This window comes from Watersipora subatra, chromosome 3 (assembly GCF_963576615.1).
Source record: "Watersipora subatra chromosome 3, tzWatSuba1.1, whole genome shotgun sequence".
In the NCBI taxonomy this organism is placed as follows: Eukaryota; Metazoa; Bryozoa; class Gymnolaemata; order Cheilostomatida; family Watersiporidae; genus Watersipora; species Watersipora subatra.
The window spans coordinates 13,297,913-13,322,983 of record NC_088710.1 but is presented as its reverse complement, the minus strand read 5'-3'; the positions used below and the strand labels follow the sequence as shown (position 1 = coordinate 13,322,983).

General features: G+C 35.2%; 2 protein-coding genes across 2 annotated transcripts in view; both read right to left on the bottom strand.

Moving 5' to 3' along the window:
* The window catches only part of LOC137391089 (oxysterol-binding protein 1-like), a 31,980-nt gene extending 26,010 nt beyond the window's left edge, over window positions 1–5,970 (bottom strand). Inside the window, exons 1-3 of the mRNA XM_068077446.1 lie at window positions 5,765–5,970; window positions 4,942–5,144; window positions 3,229–3,491 (exon numbers count right to left, since the gene is read on the bottom strand). Coding sequence (XP_067933547.1) covers window positions 3,229–3,491; window positions 4,942–5,144; window positions 5,765–5,883 — 585 coding nt within the window. The 5' untranslated portion in view covers window positions 5,884–5,970. The remainder of the gene's footprint in view (window positions 1–3,228; window positions 3,492–4,941; window positions 5,145–5,764) is intronic.
* Window positions 5,971–12,838: 6,868 nt separating this feature from the next.
* Window positions 12,839–21,821, bottom strand: LOC137391218 (uncharacterized). Its single transcript, XM_068077623.1, has 3 exons — window positions 21,467–21,821; window positions 17,416–17,524; window positions 12,839–13,796 (listed from the first exon to the last, which is right to left on the bottom strand). The coding sequence occupies exons 1-3, from the start codon at window positions 21,705–21,707 to the stop codon at window positions 13,472–13,474; spliced, it is 675 nt and encodes a 224-aa protein (XP_067933724.1). The 5' UTR covers window positions 21,708–21,821; the 3' UTR covers window positions 12,839–13,471.
* Window positions 21,822–25,071: the final 3,250 nt, after the last annotated feature.

Below are 25,071 nucleotides of genomic sequence, written 5' to 3'. Positions count from 1 at the left end.
AAAGCTAGACTTTGTACTAGTAGCATTGGTTAGTATTCATTGTTAGTAGGAAGGCGTGAAACTAGTACTATGTGTGTGACTGTGTGTGTGTGTTTGTGAACTACCACACTCCAGCAGTTTCAACTATTAGCGTAAACTTGCCCATTTTCCTTCCGCCAGAAACAAGAGGCTATTTAAACATAAAGAAATACAGATACACCAATTCACGTCCGATATCACAAAATCGATGAATTTTTGTAAAAAGTCTGAAAAATTCATCAAAACTGGTTGAATGACGAATTTTAATCAAAAATTGAATATTATCGATGATCTGTTGTCTAATACATGATATTTATCTTTGATTTGTGTTTGCAGATACTTTTTATCATTTCTCACTTTACAAATGAGCGGCCGGGTACACACAAGAGAAGGTTCGTGAGCGCAGCAACCTAGTGAGAAAAGCGTATAAGCAATTGAAACACCACTAACTCAGAGAATACACATAACACTGTCAGACAGCCAAAACTACTCCAATGCATTGATGAGGACGTCGAATCTTTCAATCGAATCAGTACTACTGCGAAAGGCAAATGTTATAAAACTGTCCCTAAGTTTATCAATACGTGTGTCAAGATTTTCGATGCACAACTTTTTCCATGCTTGTAGTAACCTTAATTGTTAATATTCTTTGATTGTTTCAGTTCAGGTCTTTGGTATTCTCCCTAAACTTTTTTATCCTATATTTTACTTATTTTCAAGCCAAAGCGGTTATAGTTAGTTGCTCATAAATTTGCAATGTGTCATAGGATTACACAAACCATGAAATCGTGTTTCCAAAGTATAAAAATTAATGTAGGTAAACACTGGAAAATCTGATGCTGCAAATATTTTTAAAGTGGATCACCAAACAGTGAAAACAACTTTTAATTACTCATTAATTATTGAATGCTGAAACAAATGAAAACGTTTCTAATGAAACTAATGCTGGTAACAAGGCTTGCCCGTACACAAATGTAATATATATATGCTTTTAGCACTATAGGTATATGACGCAGAAGCTATTGTGAGTACAGGCCATTTTTAACACTACCGGTTTGAGATTGAACTGACAACTCCTTGCATAAGGGATGAGCAACAACTCGCTTAATGATCGATTTAGCTCTGTATTCATCAACTCATATGTGAATGGAATTAATTTTATTTAAATTAACTGAAACAAAAAAAATCAAATAAATGTGTTCCAAAATTGGAAAACATCCCATTATCACCTTAGATTATGAAAATGGACATGCTTCTAAATAGTAATTACTTTTTTTATATACAAATGTACTTTCCCAATGCAAGATGAACGCGATGAAATGATTATATTATGTAAAAAAAAAGATCTTCTTTAGCTTTCATACCAGTATACAGGCTTTTAACTAGGCCAACAAAGATGGACGCCGTTGAGCAAAAGCATTTTCTCAACTTTTAATGCGAAGGACATTCTCCTTGATGACAAAAACAACAATGATAAGTGTAACTAAAAAAAGTAAAACAAAATGAATTTGCCAAGTTTTAATGTAAACTTGACATTTTAAATTTAATTATTACTCAGTCTCGCCATTATAGCTGCACTTTGCTCAGCTTCATTTCACACGATGAAGTATCAACACTTGATAAACAACAGGTTTTGTTCGTCGAGAGAGTTGAGGCAATTTCGGGTTCCAGAAGTTTCCGAAGAAAATCAAAAGCTAATCTCTTCTCAGCATCAAGTGTAATTGTATTTATCGGCATTGCTTGAATCTACATAAAACTAGCATTAAATAATATTTCAGGTGAAGTTTGCCATCAAGAGGGCTCTACTTATCCGCACATTATTTTTCTGAGAGTCAGTAAACTGGGTTGGCTCGGTTTAAACCAGCCGATAAAAACCGGTTTTAATGGTTTTCTGCTTACTTTTTGTGAAAAACAATATTTTAAGCTTCTAGTGGTTCCTGTGTGGTAAAAATGCAATTTTATGTAATTATCAGATGTGGAAGTTCATTTAGCACATAGTAGTAACGTGCTGGTAGAGCTCAAGTTGCAACTACATGAAATCCTAACACAACAATGAATTAGTGAATTTCATTTTCAATTGCTTTTATCAAGTGATACGATGATCCCTTTACTGGTGAGATATGAAAACTATGTGAAATATACTAATCCCATCATCGGCTCGAATAATGTATGAAAGCTTTCTCAAGTCTGGCCAGTGAGAGAAGATTGCTTGTAATTAAAAATTAAAACAATAAAATCCTTTTGGGTAAAAGCTTTAGGTTTGCAAAGTAATATTTCATTTAGTGGTAACAAGACAAAGTAGTTAAATTGTTAGAATTCAGTTTATCAAGTTTTTTTTGTGTTTCGAAAAATCAATTCTAGTGCTAGAATTGAGCAGATATTCTCAACATTTGGGTTTGTCCATTCAAAAGTCAGAAATAGACTGGGCACAGAGAAAGCTAGAAAACTTGTATTTATTTATCGTATGACCAATACCTAAGTACACATTCAGTCACATATTGTATCGACTACTACCCTGACGGATTTACAATTTTTTTTATTCAATTTTAGCAATTTTAGATCATTATGCTCTGCACTACCACGCAATTAATCACTGGGATTAAAATTCCTACTTATACGTAAAGCTGTATGTAATATATTCACTTTATGTGATGAGATTTCTGCTCCGTGTTTCTTCATTCATGTTTGATTAAAGGTTCATTCTGAAATTTCCACATTTTTTCTCTCCTTTTTTCATAACAACTCCCACAGTACCATCTTTAACAGATTCCACATATCTATGTTCAATACTCAATCATGCAGCTATAGTAAATGATGCTAATTAGACTCGAACTTGTAAAAACCTTGGTCAAATTATATATATATACATCATAAAAACCGGTTTAAATCATAAAAACAGATTTAAACAAAAAACCAGTTTCAACCAAAAAACCTGGTTTATTCGGTTTTGCCAATCCTGTCAGTAAGTCAGAACAAGTTTCTCTGTCCCAGCGATGACTAGGAGCTCAAAGCACAATGACATGCTAGCAAAGAATGTAGCTAGGTGACCAAAAAGCCTTGTATAAAACATTTAACGCCAGCTGCTTAGAAGCATGTTGATATCCCAACAAACAAAATTCAAAACTGTCACTTTGCGTAGTACTGAATCAAAAGAAGTTGACTGTCAAGTTACACTCAAGACCATGGATAAAAAATGGGTTAAGGTCTTACATTAATCATGGCGTTTGTTGTTATTCGGAAGAGCGTGGATCGTTCATTAATGGACTTCATCTTGGAAGACGTGTCGCCGCCGGAGTTAAGGTGGTCGAGCTCGGCGAGGGACCTTTGCAGTTGAGTGCCATGGTTGACGATGAGGTTGTTACATGTGTTTAAGTCTTCTAACTTGGTGTTCAGAGTCCTAATCGTTTGTTCTATCTCTGACGGATCAAATGATCTCTCAATGTGAGGATCATCGTTTTCCTCTTCCTGATCATCTACAATACAGATTTGTACTTCCTTTCACTACCCAACTAAAAGTCAATTGGGTCGTTTCTGAGGGTGAAATTTTCCAAACAAACTACAAAGTTTTTGTGACACCAGTCTCGACAAAATTTGAAAGCAAGTCGGCAATATCATGAATCTTCCTACAGAAGCAATTTGGCAAAAGCAGCGGGAGAGAAGTTGCATATCTGGCCACTGTTCATGACACAAATGTGAGAAACCAAAGAGAATACATTAAGCCGATAAAAATATAGCCATAAACAAATAGCAAGCTAGCCAAGATCGACAAAAATTATATCGTACAATTTGTAAGATTGATCTTGCTGAGAAAATATTGATCAAGAAAAAGTCTGATGCTGCAAAGCAATGAATATAGCAGACAATTTTCCAACACACACAGCTGAATCATCTAGTGATGCTAGCGACCTTGACAAGCTGTTTGCGTAACGGCTAATCATTATTTTAACAATTTTCAATCCACAACATGAGACTAATAGGTCGGATTAAAAAAAGATCGATCTTGTAATGTCATGAACCAACCAATAAATTTCGCAAAAAATCGATCTTCTACATGATCAATTAAATTTAGGTTTTAGGCGGTGGATTATATCCACCACCTAAAACCTAAATTAAACGATCCTGTAGAAAATCGATTTTACACGACCTATTAGACTATAGACCTATTATTTTATTATTATTTTATTACTGTAGTCAATCTGATTACTAAATCAGTGCAAAGGTTCTTAATAGGGTGCTATGACTTAGAAGCGTTGTCCGTGGTGCGAGCTCGATAGGACCAAACGAGTTGGTTTCCTCTTAACCATCTTTTCTACCACTTACAGTAATAACAAAAAATGAGAAATATTTACCATTAAAACTAGATGAATCTTTACTATAATAGGAACCGTATCCATCAGTCCAAAGCCACACTCAGAGCATTAGGAAAAAAGATTGCACCGCGTGACGATCAAACCTGAATATTCTGGATTCCAAGCCAAGCGCGCTACTGTCTGCGGTGCTGGACGACCTTGCAGCATCAAAGAATAATTATACACTTTGTGACTATACACGATAATCTCTCACGGCGCATGGCATTGCCAGAGTACTAGCATACAGAAAAAGAGCCACTATTGTGCTGAACAAATTTCAGCACAATCTTTCAGTGCATGAAATATTAATTTCATTCACTGAAAATGAAGATATGTTTACTATTTAAATGGGTCACTAAAGTAGGGAATCATGAATTTCAAACTTAATCCTCCAATATCTGTCCTGGTTATGACTGCCGGGATAACTCAAACATTTTTCTAAGAACGAGTTTAAACTCCGAGCAGTTATAGTTTTGTTATAAAGATATCATAATTACTCCAAGTATTGCAAAGCAAGTGCCCTTGAGATACAAACTTTCCTAATACATGCCTTAATGTTCTAATTGGTTCGTACCTTCCATTTCCCTAATAGCATTTGCCTTGGCCAGTTCCAAAGCAGTCACCCACTTCTGCCTATCAACCTCAGAACTGGCCTTGAGATGAAATGTATGGCTTCCTCCATTGGATATTACAAAACAGCAAGAGTCCTCTGTGTGCACGATAGCATTTATCAAGTTTATTGTTCCTCGACATGTGTGTCCCATTTCAGTTTGATTCCTAAAATACAATTGCACAACAGAAAAGTCAGAGATTTTAATACAAATTAGGCTTTAATGTTAAAACTCAACTACCAATAACTTTCTGATTATGAAACAAAGTTACAAGATTTTAACAATTAATTAAACAAAAATATTGGGCGCACTGATGAGCAGATATTAAATAAAATAACAAGGGCCATGCGTTCTACAGAAAACAGTACGATTTAGAACGCAAGCGTTACCAATAAGACTAACTGACTGAATTTTTAAAGTAACTGTGTTGAGGAGATGTCAGTAACGTTTTGCACAATTAAAAGTGTTTAAACGTGTTGAATTATTTTACGCTGAATGGTATTCTTAGTTTTGTATGACTTGTTATAACAACATAAGGTGGAAAGGTCTTTGCAATAATGCATAAAACCTAAATGCTGCGCAAAATTATAACTTAACTAAGTCATTGTTTAAAAACTAAAAGGAATACAAATAAAACCAGAAATATATGGCAATACAAAATTAATAAAATGCAACTGCAACAACATGGACATTATTATATCTATAAATAAGCGTACCAAGCTAATAAGACTTTAGGCATCTAATCGTTTAAACGTGATAAAAAAAGGTACAGAAAACGATACTGACCTGTAATATGACAACATGCCATTTTGGAGAACAAACCATCGTTTCTGGTAACCCTTAATATAGTTGGTCCATTTGTAAATCCATCCTTTAAAATCTGTTTTTCCTTTAGCATCTCCCATTTTTCACCTTAATTATTTTAATAATCTACATGGGTTTCTTGCACAATCGCTGACATATGACAAGTGCATTCATCGGCGTAGCAGAGGTCAAATGTTTCAAACCGGAAGTAGCTTGTCACTCCGCTGTGCGCAGTTCGTTCGTGTATAGACCGTTTCGAAAGAAGTTTCATCTCAGAATTTGACGATGGTTGCGATTAATACATCTGCGATGACACCTAACATAGCAAACTGCTCACTACAGAAATACATTGAAATGAAACAAAACATAAAAAGTATAGAAACTGTATCCCCTCGCGTTCGTTAAATTTTCTGTAACGGTTTTCAAACTGCGTGTACAGAAATATGATCTCTTCGTTTATGTAAAACCTCATTGAATTGAAACAGCTGATGATTCCCCTACGATCTCTTTAGAACAAATTTGAAATGAAACAACCGTTTACCTAAACTACTGGTTCAATACTGCATTTTTTCTGGCCTTCATTCATATGCTGACGAAGTTTGATTCAAGTGATTTGAAACATCACTGTTAGTTATTACTATCTTCTTCACGTTAATCACAGTGTCGCCCCAGGTGGGGCTGTAGAGTGATACGTCTACTGAGGCTTGCGTCTGTGGTTTGATTGTTCTTTCTGTTATAAGGTTTGGGGGTGATAAAACAGTTTGAAATAGTTTGCTATCATTTTTAAATAATCAGCTCGTTGTTTTATGGGGGGGGGGGTCATCTATAAATATGGGGTACTCTGTTAGTGCAATTATCTGCAAGTTGAGCATTATTTTAGTATTTGTTTACTTGGCCCCAAAAATATTTAAAGTTGAGCCATTTTCATATTTGAACCGTCGGAAATAGCTTATATTTACTCTATTTACATTAGCGTACGTGATTGGCACAGGATTAGAACAATTAGGATTCAGCCATTCAAAACTATGGCTCTAGCTATTGTTATGAGTGTTTAGAAGGAAATTATCTAGGGAAAAATTTATTTATTATTTGGAAAAATTTACTTGTCTCATTCTATTTTGACTGTGCTCAGTTTGTGTATATTTGCGTAGCTTGTGCGAACTGGATTGATTATCACTTGTTCAAGTACTAGTGAGGGCGTTAAGCTATTATATGCCATACTGATAGTTACCAGTAAAAGATACTTCTTTATTTTTTGTTTTTGACAATAAGGATACACAAATAGAAAAATTCTAAAACAATATTAATAACAAAAAGTTAAAATAGTCAATAAGAGTTTCATATTTCAACGGTTGCCCATGTTCTTCTGCTCAGTCCCGTACAGCTGTGAGTCTCAACAGTCAAACGAGAATCGTGGCAGTCTTCATATGTAGAGGCTCAGCTGATGATGGAGGTAGAGGTGCCACAAGCAGGAGAATCTACCTCCTGGGTGTATCTTGTAGTCTGGCTTCACTCCCTGTTGTATCTTTTTTCGGTGATACTTCCATACAACATTATCAAATCAAGGACAGTGTTGAATTGCATAATCAAGCAGTCGTGTAATAGGCCTACTGTTGACAATACTCCTATAATGATGCAAATGTGACTTTATGAGATATATAACTTTATTCTCAGCTTAATGGTCAGTGTGCTATGGTAAATTAGGCTTATTCAATGAAGTTGTTACACATTGGCTGATGTGTTTCCAGTTAGTATGTCTGGCTTTTACAGTTATCGCCAATACTTATATAGCCTACCTATATTACTTTATTGGCAATAATTTCATTTCAAATAGAAAAATTTTTCAAATTATGCCATACAACAATAATTTAAAAAAAGAAAAGAGGGCAACAGTTAGCCACACAAACCGAATAAATAGTTTGACAAATAGTGTTTAAAATGCCTTTCTCCGTTAAGAGAACAGATATTATGTGTAAAATTGTTAAAGCAGCTGGAATGATATTTTCAAAATACAATGTAGCCTAATCGGTAGTGGTTGTATGCAATTTGTTCATATCACATAAGTTGAAATGTGTCGAAAACCTGTAACTCTCATGTAAAAAACGAGGACACAAACCATGAAAGATTTTGAAACCTTTAATTGATGTATGTAAAATAGACATTTAGCAAAGGTAAAGTAAGAAGATGAAAAGATCATTTGATGGAATAAGATATTATGATATATGGTGTAGATACTTAGTTGCCATTCAGTACAGATTGGTTATTGCCTTTCTAAACAAGCTTATTCACAAATTGTTACCAGTTTGCATGACTGATAGAATCTTGCATTTAACTTTCAAAATACTTCCAACTTTTTATTTGTTAATCAGCCGCTGATTTCGGTTAAATGAAAATAGTATTTGAAACTGTACAGGATTCGACCCAGTGCGAGTTTTTAGCTGTTTTGCAGCTTTACTTTTTACTGATGTGCTTTTCTAATGCAAAGGAGAGCTGTGTTATAGTTTTTTACAATCATACATTTATCTCACGCATAGTGCATCTAGAATTTTACTATACAGAAATTAACTTACAACACGATAATAACTAGTTTTGGCCTATAAACATTCTACCACACTGCATTACTCTACCACATTGCTGCAGTATTTACATAGAATGAGATAAAAAGATGTCAGTCTTATTTTCTATGCCAAGGTGTAGGGCAAAAAGACCCATGCCAAACCTGCAGCAATAGTAAGATACTATTCAATAAGAATTTAAAGTAGAAATGTTCTACGCATCAGCAATTCCACAATAATCATGTTTCGTTAGTAACAATTTACTCACAGTAGTTTGTAGTCGTGGTCAAATCAGGCAAAGCTTTTGTCATTTTTTGATAAGTTGTCGTGTTTCTCAGCTCTGTACTTTTTTAATGAATCGCTTTGGTGAGTGCTGTAATTTATTAAAATGAAATTTCTACAAATAAATTGAACTAAAATTAAGCCCAGCGTTACTCAGGATTTTTTCAATTAGATAAGATGTAGCATGTGCGAACATTTTCAGTGCAAATTGATACATCGATTTCATGACAACGATCCATAATTGCGTTCATTGAGGGAAACTGTCCTTGATACATTCTTGAGTTTTTAATCATATGGCTGTTTAGGAGGCTAGTTTTCAGAAATCAGCCGAAGTTTTGATGATAAATATTTTTGGCTATCAGGTAGAAGACACGGAACATATGCCTCTGAAGTTTGGATGAAATCGGCCAAAAAATATGGAAACGTGTAGCGTTCACACAGACTAGTAGACTCGCACCAACAATGAAAAAATGGTATTTATTAATTTATGTTTTGTACATAAATAACTTACATAGGAAAGAACATCCATAAAAAGGAACACTGAACTCATTAAAAACAAATATTAACACTTAAGATTGAAAACTGGTAAAACCAAACCAATGCATTCCGACTAGAGACTTTGACACTCGTGTCCAGAAGTGTCAACATTAGGTCCACATTTAATATAAAGGTTAGCTGAGCATTCATCCTAGCACTTCCCTGAGATTTTTTTATGCAAGTTAGCAAAACCTAAATTTCTAGAGGAGCCAAATGTTAGCCATTTTGCTGCGAATAACTTTCTGTAGGTCCTGTTTATACTGCATACGCTTAGCACTATTTTTATACATATTTTAAAATGTAATTAATTTTAAATCATGATTTATATAAAAAGCTTAGCTAGAACATGCATCGAATAACACGAGTCGGCCTAGCGTACAAGTCGAGGTCTGAAGTTTGGTTTAAAACTCCTGGTTTTGACATATATCTGCCATAAAAGTCGACCCCATTTCTCTAGCCCAAACCCCTGATTGCTAATAGTTCAGTCAACATCAAAAAGAGGCAATGCGTAGCTGAAGAAATGACATTAACAAACGCTCATGTTTTTTTTTGTGTCATCGGCAATATGACACGCAAACAAAAAACAATAAAAGGGAATGCTAATGAAGACCATAGGGCACGAAAAACAGCACTTCACTCTCGTACTGGCCAGCCAATAGAGCGAAACTGCCACTTCTAATAAGGCGTACTTAACAAAAAAGCTCTACCGCAAGACAGATTTTTGTCAAGAGTCGTGATTCATGTGCAAGAAAAAGAATGAATGGATGAAAGGATGGATTTCGATTGGAAGAAATGGATTTCGGAAGTGTTGGCTTGAAGGCAGATACTACACAAAAAGCATTAAATTCTAAAAAACATCCGTTGTTCCAAAAGAAAATCCTAGCGATGAAAATTTTAATGGTGAAGAATGTGACTTGGCTCTTGATCCATCTAATGTTGAGTAGGATTACTAGTATTGTACTATTTTATAAATAAATCCTTATACATCATGTCATGTAAATTTGATTTGCGGTGCGTTTTTTGAAGCTGAATTTTACTAGAATTTTTGTTATGAAACATGTAATCGCCTTATAAGTCGAGGATGGATTTTAAGCTCAGAATTTGTTGTCAAATTTGCGACATATACACCAGAATTTAAGATAGAACAAATGTAAGTTCCTCATTAAATCAAAAGCTGCCTAACATTTGTAATAAATGTTTCAGCGAGATCTACGCTTTGGTCATTAGCTGTCTGAGAGAGCTTTGTCAATGCCTGAAAATTATATTTCAATCAGTTATGGCAGTTTAAAGTTTGTAATACAAACCTTACACTACCATGTTTAATCAAAATATAATTAGTCATTGTAGGGTAATCTTTGTTGTACATGGTCTTGTTAATCTCATTCTTATTCGCAACAATCATATCTCGTTATAAGAGTGCTATCAAACCATCTGACTCCACTGACTTCATAGTCCTTTTTAACTGTAATTGAAGAGTATAGGTTTCGTAAAAAGCTTTTTTATTGAAGACAAAATTGGTGTGGTGGTTAATTTTTTAAAACTGCACAGTATAAACAATGGCCTTTCACCCTCATCACAAGCTTGTCTATAATGCTGGAACAAATGTTAATACAGTTATATGAAAGTCGAATCATCAGATGCTAAACTAATGGCATCGAATGCTACAATGATAGGCCAGTAGGCCTATTATAGTATTTTGCCAATCCTTTTCTAGGAGTGCCATTCTAAAAACCTGTACCTTGACAGAACGCTCATTGATCAAATGAACATTTCAAATGCAACAGTTGGAGCTATCAAGTTGTATTTTTCTGATTACATGATGTCGCATTTTCAAGATGCTTCCATTGAAGCTCTAGATGTGCAAGATCTATGGCATATCCAAAAAGCCCATTTACCACATAGAAAAACCAACGGGACTAGTCATATAGAGGTTAGAGCAGGTTTAGGAATTGAGTCTAACAAAGTATCAATCGTGTCATAGAATACAACTCGCCATAAATCATGCTTTGCTGTCAAGGTAGTAAGTAAATTTTTCACGTAATGAACATTGTTTTCTTGATAGGAAGTCAAAAGTATTTTCGTGCAGATCAAAGTGGGTTTTGTATCAACAATTGTTATTCAGCTGACCTAAGAGCACACCGATGTCTTTTCATGTTGTTGTTGAGTGCATATACACTTTTACATATATTTATTGAAATATATGCAATAGCAAAAGAATAATTTTATGTATTCACTACTATTTTAATGAATGAATTGTCTAATATGTTTATACGATTGCAAAGTTTTTTATTTCCATTTTATGATTGTTAATGCAGCTCTTAGTTTTGAGCAAATCAAATAGTAATAACATACAATTATTAATTACTACATTTCTGTAGGTTTGATAATATTTCAGTATTTTCGTTTGCATTTCTTGTTAATCACCCATCTTGTAGTATCATGCTGAAAACGGTTTTGAATCATATCAGACCAAAGCGCAACCTAAACAGTAACTTAAGTAATACTCATCTACATTTTTCACTAATCCTCAAGATTTTTTGATTCTTTGAGGAGTTGAGCGACGAGCCATGGATTGATAGCCGACTTTATTGCAGATCATCCACTGCTGGAACTAAAAGCATGCCTGTGGAAGCGTCATCGTACTCACTTACATCACGACTGCCATTCAGTGTTGAGGAGACAGAGCTGTATGAACTGACTACACTCGCTGGAGTTACCATTGATCCCAAAGTTTTCAAGTCAGTCAGTTGACACAGAATAGCATTGCATTATGACTAATACATAGTGATTGTAATCTTGGAGTAGCGTGTTGTACCCTCAAGGTATATTTCTTGACTAGCTAACACTTGTCATGCTTTTTATTAAGATAATGAGTGAATAATGCAAAAGCAAGCTACCAACCTCAGAAACATTTTTGATCATAGTTTAAATTGAATTGAAGCACTTACACTTTCACATTTTATCATAATAAAACTGAAAGATTCTACTAATCATCAATGTCGGAAAATAGGTGAAAGCCATAGGCGAGATGATAATGGCGCTAGCTAAACTGTTTGAAGTTAGGTAGTGATATCTTATGTATTTGTCAGCAAGTTGAGTCTGTTCTTTTCTTATGAAGCACTTACTATGAAGCCTCCATAAGGACTTGCGTAGATCAGGCTGGTTATAGGCCTGCTAGTAAATGACTAACTGTTCCAGGACCTCATTAATATGTCTTTTGTCAATATTGTTGATCTGTTAGTTGAGTTTAGAATAAAATTGTTGTCGTAACACATCATACCATTCAGATTTTAAATGAGATAAAAATGTTTTTCTTTATAGTACATTCTAGTTCATAGGAATATTATTATACTATTTCTGATGTACGGTAATTAAATAAAGTTTTCTCTTTCCATAATATGCTATTAATAGATTGGATGATACACTTAAATAAGCTACTCATGTGAATAAAAGAATCCTTGCATTTGAAGAAAATTAAGAGAAATTTTTTCAAATATACAATCAAGCCTGTTCCAGGTTATTTGCTGTTGTTGTACTAAGTCATCATTCTTTTTCATGATAGGATAATTCTTAATCTCCTGAAGCTCAACATACAACCTAAGGCGATAGTGGATATGCTTAAAAAGATGTGTCATGAATCAGGAAAGGTTCGTTTGTCTCAGGCTACCTAGACTATAGGTAAGATGGAGCGTGGTCTTACCAAGGCTTCAAACACATGATCATGAAGCAACTCTGCAGAGTGCTGCATGTTTGGCGTGACTGGTTCGGATGTTCTTTTACATATCAATCAACTTATGTAAGTCTTATATTAGTTTTATGGGAGTCATCTTTGACTTTTGAATTTTATTGTGTTGGTAAATGTTCGTTGGTTTATACCAAATTATGTTTTTATATTTGCAGTTGTGGAATGAGAATGCTAATAAGATAGTTATTTTATTGCATTGCAGTAGGGTTTGTCATTTCTTTTTATTACTCCAGTGATATAGCATCTTGAGATCTATAGCCTGGATAATTATATTTTTTATTATGATTGTTATAATAAGCATGAGTTTCTTACTACCCGGTAGGTAGATTGATTGTTATTTTACGTTATTTAGATAAAAACAATGTTGAAAAAGTTGTTTTTATTAGGTGAGTTTTGTTTTCTTTTAAGAGTGTGTGATATTCTGCCTTGTTGAAATAAATAAGATTGCATGTACTTTTAAAAAATACTTATCTGTGTGAATCAGTCAATCAGCATTTCTAACAAAGGAACTTGACAAGTGTAAGAAATTCACAGCTTGTCTGGCAGGTAGATGAACCACTAAAATGTTTTTCAACATACATTCTGGCAAAAACTTTTTACAACGGGTGTCGTCGAAGGCAAGCGGATATTGTTATTGTTTTCATCCTCTGTCGGATGGCCTTTTTTGCCTGCTTCTATCATATCGATAACACTTTGGAAGGCATCTTCTATCATGTCCTGATGGTAGCAGCTGACTTCCTTGTAGGGCAATCCAAGGTTCCTGGCCGCTAGTCGGCCATCCGTAGTTGATATGCTTGTCTGTAGATGCTGGTTATGGGAATCTCTAAGATCTACCTTGGTTCCTACCAGAATGGTTGCTGGCTCGGGATCACAATGACTTCTCAGTTTTTGATGCCTGCATATAGATAGCCCCTGTTCATTAGTTCAAGTACATATCAGTAACTAAGAGTTTACTACCAACAGTTTCTGATTCTCCATTTGCAAATTAAACTAATTTACCAACTAAACTGTACAACACTAACTGAGTAATGTTCGTACATTTAGATATGCCATTCTAGACCAATGGTAAGCATTCCTATCTTGTCCAGCCATAACCAATAACTTTCTAGGAGGCTTGAAACTAATGCATATGTGTGAGAATAGTTATGAGATGCAACAAAAATTCAACCTAGCCTACCAGAGATGGATTGTGTTAAACTATAATCATAACATTTTCAATCTAAGTAGAGAATTTCTCTGTAAAACAGTGCCGTTAATCTACTTCCTTTGTTGAAGACCTACGGAGGCTTCTGGTTGGTGAAGTTATTATTAGAGAACATTCCAGAATGAACATATGATGCATATATTTATTTAGGTGTTTACAACAGTTTGGTCTACCTTTTCCTATCGCTATCTGAAACTTGACTTGTAAATGACTGCTATCATGTTATCTAAGAGACTCTTCTAAATTTGTTGAGCAAAGTACACTCCAGACAGTAATCTCTAATCACATGTATATGAGTCATACATAAGGGATCTCACTATTAGTAGAAATGGTTGTTCAACTGTAGTAGAGATCAGAAACAAGCAAAATATCTACTTGGTTAACTGATTGTTACCTTTGCATTCAGTTCAGCACCATCATTTATGAAAGTCATATTTTTAATCAGAAAAGGTGTTGAAAATGTGATGCAAAAATTTATGAGGAAAAAAGTTTTTTGGCAAACCTAGCCTTAGTTCAATAGTATCATAAAAATGAAAATTCTTCATGGTAATACGTATGTTTATTTTGCTGAGTAGAAATTGAATGGGGACGTACTAAGCCTAGCATAGGATGTGTAGGCAGATGGAAAAGAGAAATCATAAATCCTAAGGAAATAGAGGTTGAGAAGTACACGTAAACGAACAATTTCCTTCCTAGTTAACAAAGTTTGACCTTAACTCTGCTCACTGCAGGCATTGCATTCACATTCTCTGTGCCCGTCAATGTTTAACGAAAGAAAATGAAATCGTCGTCTGATCTTATAGCAGATAGGGCATCATTAAGCTGGTAGAACTTTGTCTTTGAAGCAGGAAATAGTTGTTTCAACGCTTAATTTCAATAACCTCAGACATCATATCTAAGAAATTGATGTTTGATTAAAACTCTGTGGTATCGCCACTCTATCATTAGTCAAATCTATTAGCTACAAATACAATTTGCTTGTATTCAAAACTTATCGGTACATTTATTAAGTTCCTGCCACATTTTTAAGTAAATATTAAAAGTCGCTGTTTGATCATTCACTCTCATTGGATGTTCGAATATTTACATACACTGTAGGTCCAATTCAAGACCAGCTGAATGCCCGGTGTTGCGCCGGTAGTAAAAAATTTTGCACAAAAGTTTGTTTTTCATCAACATATTCAACATCTACTATTTTAACTTTTACATGAATATGTTTGTTTCTGTGCACTGTGTTCATTTCTGTGCACTGTGTTCATTTCTGTGCACTGTGTTCATTTCTGTGTAATTCATACTGTACCGGCTGTAGTGCTTACTACAGCTCTACACTGATTGCAATAGTCTTGCTGCCCATGAGAGTTTAAGCATTTTTCTTTTGGCCAACAAATCTAGCATAGTACTAGCTGAAATGTTTAGCATGAAACCATGAAAGATTAGTGTGTGTAATGAGTATGTGTACAATTTATTCCATAGTATAGCCAGTTGCAGTGTAGTGTGTTGGATAAATGCCTGTCTGCAAAACTGGCGGCTCAAGTATAGTGCACAGCAGATTGTTTATTCCTATAACTGTGTCGCTGTAACTGGACACACAGACAAATCAATGAAAGACAACCCCTGAAATTTATATATAGAAGCATGAGTTACAAACATTCATGCAGTAGCTTTGTACAGTCAAACCTTATATGTGTACAGTCAAACCTTATATGTGTACAGTCAAACTTTATATGTGTACAGTCAAACTCTATATGTGTACAGTCAAACTCTATATGTGTACAGTCAAACTTTATATGTGTACAGTCAAACCTTATATGGGTGCTGTCAAACTTTATATGTGTACAGTCCAACTCTATTTGTGTACAGTCAAACTTTATATGTGTACAGTCAAACTTTATATGTGTGCAGTCAAACCTTATATGTGTACTATCAAATCTCATTTGGCTCAATCAAACCTATTTGGGTATAATCAAAACTTATTTGGTACAGTCAAACTTTGGCTACTTGACAATGCTCCATAACGTGTAACCTAAACTCTTAAAGGTTGACTTGCAACAGCATTCACATTACAGTTATTTGGTATCAAAAGATTCACCATGTCTTACTCTGATGTGTTGTAGGTGCAAAATATGTGGGAATGTGGTTAAAAGATCTTAAAAGCTCAAAAACAAACAGTTAATCGCCGCCATCACAAAACCGCCATAGATTAGAAACTCTTTCCAAAACGGCTCACACTTTCATGCAACCTCATTCGTCGAAATATTTTCACAAATATACTTCACACATTCAATGAAACCATGTCTATTGTTCTTACGCGTCTATTTCATTGTCATTGTAATGCTGTCACTTTCAGCACTGATATCTTAAAAACTACTGTAAAAATTCGTTTAATTTTTAACCTTAGCTTGAAGGAGTACATATCATTCTCTGATAAACATGACGAGCCTGTTGGTCACCTGTGATAGTCAAAAAATAATGCAGAAATTATTCGTGCTGTTCGGCAGGAAGTATGGGTCACATGATCATATTACGACTAGCCGATTAGACCAAGCCGAAGCAAAACTGTAAAGTAGCGAGCATCTATATTTGGTAAGGGCTCTTCGGTATAGCCCGAAGTGTTTGTCATAAACTAGCGCTACGAGAAGTTTTATATTGACCCTTTTATTGGCCTTTCAATTCATGTGAGAACATCACGTGTCAAAACAATAACCAATTAGATTGAATACGTCAGAGAAATAAACTGATTCCGATCTACGGCGGTTTCAGGATGGCGGCGATTAACTGTTCGTTTTTGAGCTTTTAAGAGCTTGTAATCACATTTCCACATATTTTGCACCTACAATACAGCAGAGTAAGACATGGTGAATCTTTTGATACCAAATAACTGTAATGTGAATTTTGTTGCAAGTTAACCTTTAAGGATGTGATTAACCTTGTCATGTGATTCTCTTGTAAAAGTACAATCCATAAAAGCACCTGTAAGCATCGATCAACTTTCAGAGACACCGCAGTAGGCCAAAGCTAGTTCTACTATGAGCACTTACATACTTAGCTTGAGCACTTGCACGATATATGGCAAATGTTGAACTACATAGAAGTAATCAACAACTATCAATAACAAGATCAAGGGTAGGTGTATGGCGTTTGTGAACTCCCTCGTGCACTTGACCGTAAAGTCACCCTTTGAGGTATATGTTGAAGATAGCGGTACTTGCAACTGTGAAAATAGCATAACAAGGCTAGACTAATCTCACTTATCATTGTAAAAGATACGGCTGTGAGATTTGGGTGAGTGAGATAGGAGCTCAGAGCTTACCACATTATCAGATCTGCATATGATTGTTCATTGGTGATATCAAAGCAGAGCAGGCAACCTTGAGCTCCTCTGTAGTAGTTGGGTGTTATACTGTCGTACCTTTCCTGTCCTGTTTTAAGAACAATATGTGATATTTAAGCATTGCGTTGTGGACAAACGCTTATTTTTGCCCTCTATCTGATCAAATATATATGGTTATGTGTAGGATTAAAACTTTTAGATGGTACAAACAATATTCTTAAAAGAACTGGTCTGATAGTGAATAGCTCATTGCATAGTGTTTCAGATATTGATGTAAATAGCTGACTCTAGAGCAATACTGGCAGCAATCTAAGTTGTATGTGCATATATATCTATACCTTTATACCTTATCTACTATATAGCAGGTATAAAGGTACCTATATATACCACATACCTTTATACCTTATATCTTTCATAGTATGTCCGCATGTATGCATTCCGGCTATAACTATTAAAATCTTGGAATAAAGAAACTGTACCGAAGAAGATTGGATCTCAGACCCTACCGTTCACCAGTGCTACACCCTACTCAATAGGCCACAGAGAATGAATTGATAGCGTGCCGATATAAGTCGCTATGCTATATGAGAGCACATACCCAAGGGCTTTGCATACCACACAGGGTAATTGCATAAGTGATTGTCATTAGTTAGCTTACTCAAATTTTCCATTGGCTATCTGCCAGGCTAATAGCAAGTGGCAGGCAACTCTCATTACTTCTCATTGTTTATAAGCTGATTTTTAATACTCTGGCAACACCCAGTAGCATGGCTAGTATATTATATATATAAACACTAGTGGGAGAACAGTTTTGTTTATGCACTAGTATCTCAATGCACAGACTGTGAATGGAGGTGTTACTTACTAACAAGTTAACTTTGTATCATAATACTAACATTGATATAGCAGTAATAGTGGTGGTAGTAGAGGTAACAGCGGTACTATTATTAGTTAATGCTGTATTTTTGTTTTCATTATTATTAGTAGTAGAAGTAGTAATAGTTATAGTAGTAGTTATAGTAGTAGTAGCAGTAGTAGTGGTAGTAATTATAATTAGTACTAGCAATAGTGGTGGTAGTTATAGCAGTAGTAATAGTTATAGCAGTAGTAATAGTTATAGCAGTAGTAATAGTTATAGCAGTAGGAGTGGTGGTAGTAGTATTAATATTAAAAGTCGTAATAGTATTAGTGATAGTGTTAGTAGTAGTAGGAATAGTGTTAGTAGTGATGGTGGTGATAGTAGTAACAGCCACAGCAGATCCCTTGATTTACATAAATAGCTTTGTGTTAGACATAAAAACTAAATTTTCAGCAGTGAAAACAGAATCTAATTAAACCAATTCTACAGAACCGAAGAAACATGCAGAATTATTGAAACGGATAAAAATGAACTAAGCATACAGGGTGCAAGATTTAAGTTACGATCAGAAAAGCTATATTGGAAAGGATTGCATGCGTATGCATAAATAAACTGGGCTTGGAAGTTACAGTCGGAGAAGATTCTAGAAAGATCCTAACAGAATTTTACTTTTTGGGAAATTCTGGCCTACTTGCACACAGAGTAAGACACAATTGCTCACAATACCTGCAGCAGGTATAACTCTTCCACTCTTACTTATGTAGGGCTATTGGATGCCATGTGTCACAGAGAAAGTTACAATCGCTCACAATACCTGCAGCAGATATTGCTCTTCCACTGTTACTTATGTAGGGTGATTGGATGCCACCTGTCACCAAAAATACCTGGGTGGTAACTGGTTTTTCCTGCCTCGGTGATAGAAAATAATACTTCCTGGAACTATGTCTTCATTTGGGCTTTTCAAAAATGTGAAATGACTTCATAGCGATAATAATAATGATAATGTAGAACTAACATATGCTCTACTCCTTGAATATTTGCAATGTTTCTATCAATTGAAAGTTTTAGAATTGTCTACAAATTAGTTTTGTTTTTAGAGCTGTTCACATGAAGAGATGTATACTCTTCTTTCAAATTGAGTGGCCTTCAGTAAAGAATATTAACCTAGTTCTGATGAGCAATAAAGAAGTTTTCATAGCTGTCATCATTATCTCGACTAATATTTGTGTTGTTGTCTATTGTTTCCGGTGTGTTGAGTTTAAATCTATAATAAATCTAAAATATACTACACAGTCTAAAATGTCTCGTTAAGTCGCTGTTGTCAGCAACTGAGAGTCGATCAACTTTGATAATCTAGTAACTTTGCGATCAAGCCCATACGCAGGCAGGCGGGAGATAAATACTTCCTTTTAAATTAGTGTCAGCCAATGTGACTTTCTGAGAAGATTTATTACATATCAGATTAATTTGTAAATAACGTCCATGTTAGATTTTTAGATTTTAGTATCTGTAGTAATACATGTATAGCAATAGGATACCTAGTAACTATTAGTGTTTTAGTTTTTATTGTGTTAGTACTAACAGTAGGCCCAGCGATGCCCTGGATTTCTTTAACTTTCAAACAGATAGCCTGTAGGTGAGTATTTAAGAGTCTGGTTCTAAGGAACCAAAGGGAATCTTCAAATCAAATATTTTAGTGACCTGGGTAAAGGCATTTGTTTGGATAAGACATAAGACAGAGTTTGGTTACCAAATGTTTTAGCGACCTGGGGAATGCAGGAAGCATATGCGTGGGAAGTTTGGACATAATCAGCTGCAAAATGTGGAAACGCAGAGCATTTACACAGACTACCTGACACACAGACAGACACACAGACACACGCACACGCACACACAGACACACGCACACACAGACACAATGACACGAGATTTATTAATGTAAATACTGTAGGATCGAATAATTTTATATGAACAGTAATGCTGTAGCACTCCAGCAATACATGTGCCGCAGTAATTAGTAGTGTTTTTTACATATGAGATGAAGTAAATAGCTGTATCGAGTAAAATTACTAACAAATCGTTGAAATCAAACAATATTGATCTATTTTGATCTCTCTAGTCTAATTAGTTAGTATTTCAAGTATCTGTTCAAGAATGAAATGAAAATAAAATTGTAACGATAATATTTTAAGAAGCATCTATTGAGAAGAATAAGGTGTACATTATAACTATGTTGCAGGCCCACATTATGTCTACACTGTATGTTGCAGGCCCACATTATATCTACACTGTATGTTGCAGGCCCACATTATATCTACACTGTATGTTGCAGGCCCACATTTTTGTAAGCATTTCGTTCAAACTTCGCTGCCATATACTTCGTGTCTTCCGCCAAGCTGCCAAAATATTAGCTTTCGAAACCTTGTCTGGTTCCTAAAATCAGCCTCTTAGACATGGATTAAAAAATCAAGAATGTGTTTTCACATTCAGTAAAGGCAAATGCCCTCGTTGAACGCATTCATAAATTGTTGTCGTAAAAGTAGTTAGCCCTTTGTATTGGAATATACACATGTCCTGCAGGCTATCAGATTGAAAGCGAAAGAATCCCAGGCAGCGAAATATTTTTTCCCAAGCAGGTTTACCTATGGCAGTAAAACCTTGGCTCCTGATTGGTTTTAGTAATTGAGCTTTAGTAACCAAAACCTACATCATTACATCAAAAATTTAAAAGTTAATAGTTATAATAAGAAAGGAACACAAAACTCCAAATGATGTAGTAAAAATGATGTTATCATTCAAAAAGTGCTGTTAAAACTTTAGGAGGGCGCTCACTTGAAACTCATTGATTTAAACCATTTTTAATGAAATTTTGGAATTTTGTGTTCTTTTCTAATTATAACTATTAATTTTTAAATTTTTAATGTAATGATGTAGGTTTTGGTTACTAAAACTCAATTACTAAAACCAATCAGGAGCCAAGATTTTACTGCAATGAGTAAACCTGTGTGGGAAAAAAATTTTGTCCTCGGGCAACGCTGATCTTACTGCTAATAAAGGTAACATTAGCTAGTTTCGAGCCTTAGGATCTTGGACAGCTTTGATTATAGCTGTCTACACTATTTCCACTTCTGTCATGCTATTAATATTATTGATGTAAAGTTTATCACTAACCTGCCGTATCCCACAGTGATATCTGTATTACTCCATTGCCCCTTCTCAAAATTTTGCAGTCGACGCTAAGCTGCTGAGAGGTGTCAGTTTGACAGGTGCCCTTGCAGTAACTTGCCATCAGGGTAGACTTGCCAACACCGGCGTTGCCTAAGGTTATTATCTTATAAACAAAATCACTGTCACCTTCTGTCACCGGGATTGTGGAAATGCTTGAAAACCTTCGATCTTTCCATGCAGCCATCTTCTTGAACCAGCAGCTGCCATAAAACTAGTTCATTGACTGCAACTCCTTGCTGTACAGGAAGTTTTGGGAGTAGTGCGATGTTGTTCAAAAGTATTTACAATGCTAACAGAGTTACCTATGCCCGGTTTATATTAAACACCGTTTGAATCCCGCTCCAATCACGTTATTGTTACGCCTTTTGCGTCGTCACGTTTACCTTCTGCTCACACGTATGGAGCGTTCAAATGCTCTTCGCCTTGATAATAATCTAAACTCCGCCTATCGTGACAAATGTGTCGTAGGCCACGCCTACGTGTGTATAACGCCATGCGTTGTACACATACAATTCAAGATCGTTTTATGGCCTTATCTACCAAGTTGTGGAACTGTTAAAGCTGGTGTTTGTTTTATAATCTCGTTAATCAAATATCGTAAATTTTGCTAATAGCTTTAACTGCATTTTAACTGTATTTTGATATTGCCAGACCTTGGAACCTTGTCTAAAATAGTAGATGGCTTTTGTGACAGTATATGCAGCTGTAGAAACAGCAACACGCAACACATCAGCTATGAAGTTCAATGTAGGGAAGCCCAATGATGCTGTGGTTGTTTTTAGATATGACAGTTTTGTGTATACATACGTAATTTGTCATATGCACCCTTTGCTATCATAACTGCGTGTCAAGTGTGTATATAATCGACTGATCTTTGGTAAAATATGAAAAAATTGAATATTTCCAACTGCCAACTTATCAATTATTAAATCAACCAACATATACTAGTATAATAATTAGTTATCGTTATTTTATATATTTACTAAATATATTTTGCTATATATTTTTTAAAATTTTGTTACACATAAAAGAGTACTGTAATTGATCCTATACTCAACTAAGTTTTGGATAATATTGTTTTATAGTAGTAGGCCTGTATCACTATCTTTCTACCAATTACTATTTAGTTGCAGATGATGGCTATTTTTGGCATTTGATTCTAGATTTTTAGTGTGTCACTTCAAATAAACCCAAATGTTTCCAGCGCCATTTGATCGCCTCCTTTCTATTGTTAAAGTAAACCATCGAACCAAAGTGTCCAAGCTATATCAAGAATTGTCAGTACAACTCGAGCTGGTAGAAACACTGGCGTATCTTGCTACCGAGTACACGGTAGAGACAATCCTTAAAGGTTGACTTGCAACAAAATTCACATTACAGTTATTTGATATCAAAATATTCACCGTGTTTTACTCTGTTGTGTTGTAGGTGCTAAATATGTGGGAATGTGATTACAAGCTCCTAAAAGCTAAAAAACGAAAAGTTAATCGCAGCCACACGAGACCGTCGTAGTTTCAACATAGGAGATCAACAGATTCAAAAATAGGTAGAGACCTGTTCTGCTATCTAGTTTTGCGCCTTCCTACAATGTTCAATATTTTAGTACAAAAGTTGGTTGAGTGGTGCGGGATTGTCCAACAAGTTTGAAACATCTTGAATTGTCAAATGTAGACCCTATTATAAGTCCACCATATAACTGCCCGTGAACTCAATTGTAACACGCTCTTATGATGACAGTTGAAATAATTGTGTACCATATCCATCATCTATAAGCGATCGCTTTACGCGTACTGTACAGCGACCGTTGCTTACATGTATCGCGGTGTGTAAAATTGCCTGAAATGGTCTCAATTATAATTTTTTATTACCTTATCCCTTTCCTCTGTCTACTACAATTAATGGCAAACGATATTCTTATATAAAAGAACTTGAGTTTTTACTACTATGCAATAGCATGCTTAATAATATGTTGTTTATTCTCTATAACAAATTACACTACAGCGATGGATGTTCCCACTGCTCCCTAATGCTTATATTATACAGAACATCACTTGACAAGAAGCATTGACATATCTAATAACTATGTGTACATTTTTGGTAAGCAGGTAACACAAAAAAACAAAAAAAAACAGAGAAACCCAGAAACAGAAATTAAAAATAGGAATATGAAGATTTAGGTAATTTTTTTCAGGAAAGTTTGAGACTATTTGTCATAAAAGACTTTATTTTAAGTACTGGTATAAAGCTAATAATAAGTGATAACTTTTTTCTCTCAGTTTGTTGGGTATTTCATTTTACTGTTGAAAAAGCATCATGAAAAGAAATAAAAAAAATTATGGTCATTCTGAAAGAATATTAAAGAGAAGCAATGACCTCTTAAGCATTTATTCAATATTTTTATCTGATATTGCTGGTAAAATCTAAATGCTGGGCTGACATAACATGACATAGTTCACATATTCTGTGAGCAGTTTGCTTTCAGCTTGACAAAAATGCCTTCTAAGAATAAAAAAGATATAGCACTAGTGAATTTAAAAAAACATTAGTTTGTCTCTGTCCACAATAACTCCATCAAATTATAATATTCATTCCTTGTCAGAGAATCTCTCTAACGGCATACTTGTGTGTATCTAATCGCCTTTAATGTTTAATCGCACTGACCGCTTTAGCAGCCGGCATCATTTATCAATTATCACCTTGCTCTTTATCATTAAGTCAGTTGCACACAGATTTATTCTGTTGCCAAAGAAAAGTGTCAAAATGAATTTACTACCATTTCATTTTATGTGCCACATGCACATTATTATGAAATAAATGTTGGTTAAAGCTGCCTTCACACCAGCTTTAGCCAGATATACCGATTGTTTGGACTATTTGGCTCACTGAGAATCGCCGTGAGAGAGAGAGAGAGAGAGAGAGAGAGAGAGAGAGAGAGAGAGAGTGAGAGAGAGTGAGAGAGTGAGAGAGAGAGAGAGAGAGAGAGAGAGAGTGAGAGAGAGAGAGAGAGAGTGAGAGAGAGAGAGAGAGAGAGAGAGAGAGAGAGAGAGAGAGAGAGACAGAGAGAGAGTGAGAGAGAGACAGAGAGAGAGTGAGAGAGAGAGAGAGACAGAGAGAGAGTGAGAGAGAGAGAGTGAGAGAGTGAGAGAGTGAGAGAGTGAGAGAGTGAGAGAGTGAGAGAGTGAGAGAGTGAGAGAGTGAGAGAGTGAGAGAGTGAGAGAGTGAGAGAGTGAGAGAGTGAGAGAGTGAGAGAGTGAGAGAGAGAGAGTGAACCCAAGACTGATTTTGTCCAAAGAAAAATTGTATTGGGCTATGCCCGATCAGTGGACGATTCTAGACTGATTTTCAATTTTAGTAGCCAATAAAATCAATGCTGACAGCGAATCTCTGCTGTGGGGAGGTTGCTTTTCTTATCACTGTATCACATCAAATAATTATAGCAAAAACCTTTCACAGTAACACTTCAAAACAACGTTCATTCATCCTGAAGTAGTTTGCAAAGTTTCTCTCACTCTGGCATCAGATGGAGACTGTAAATCAAGAACAGTACT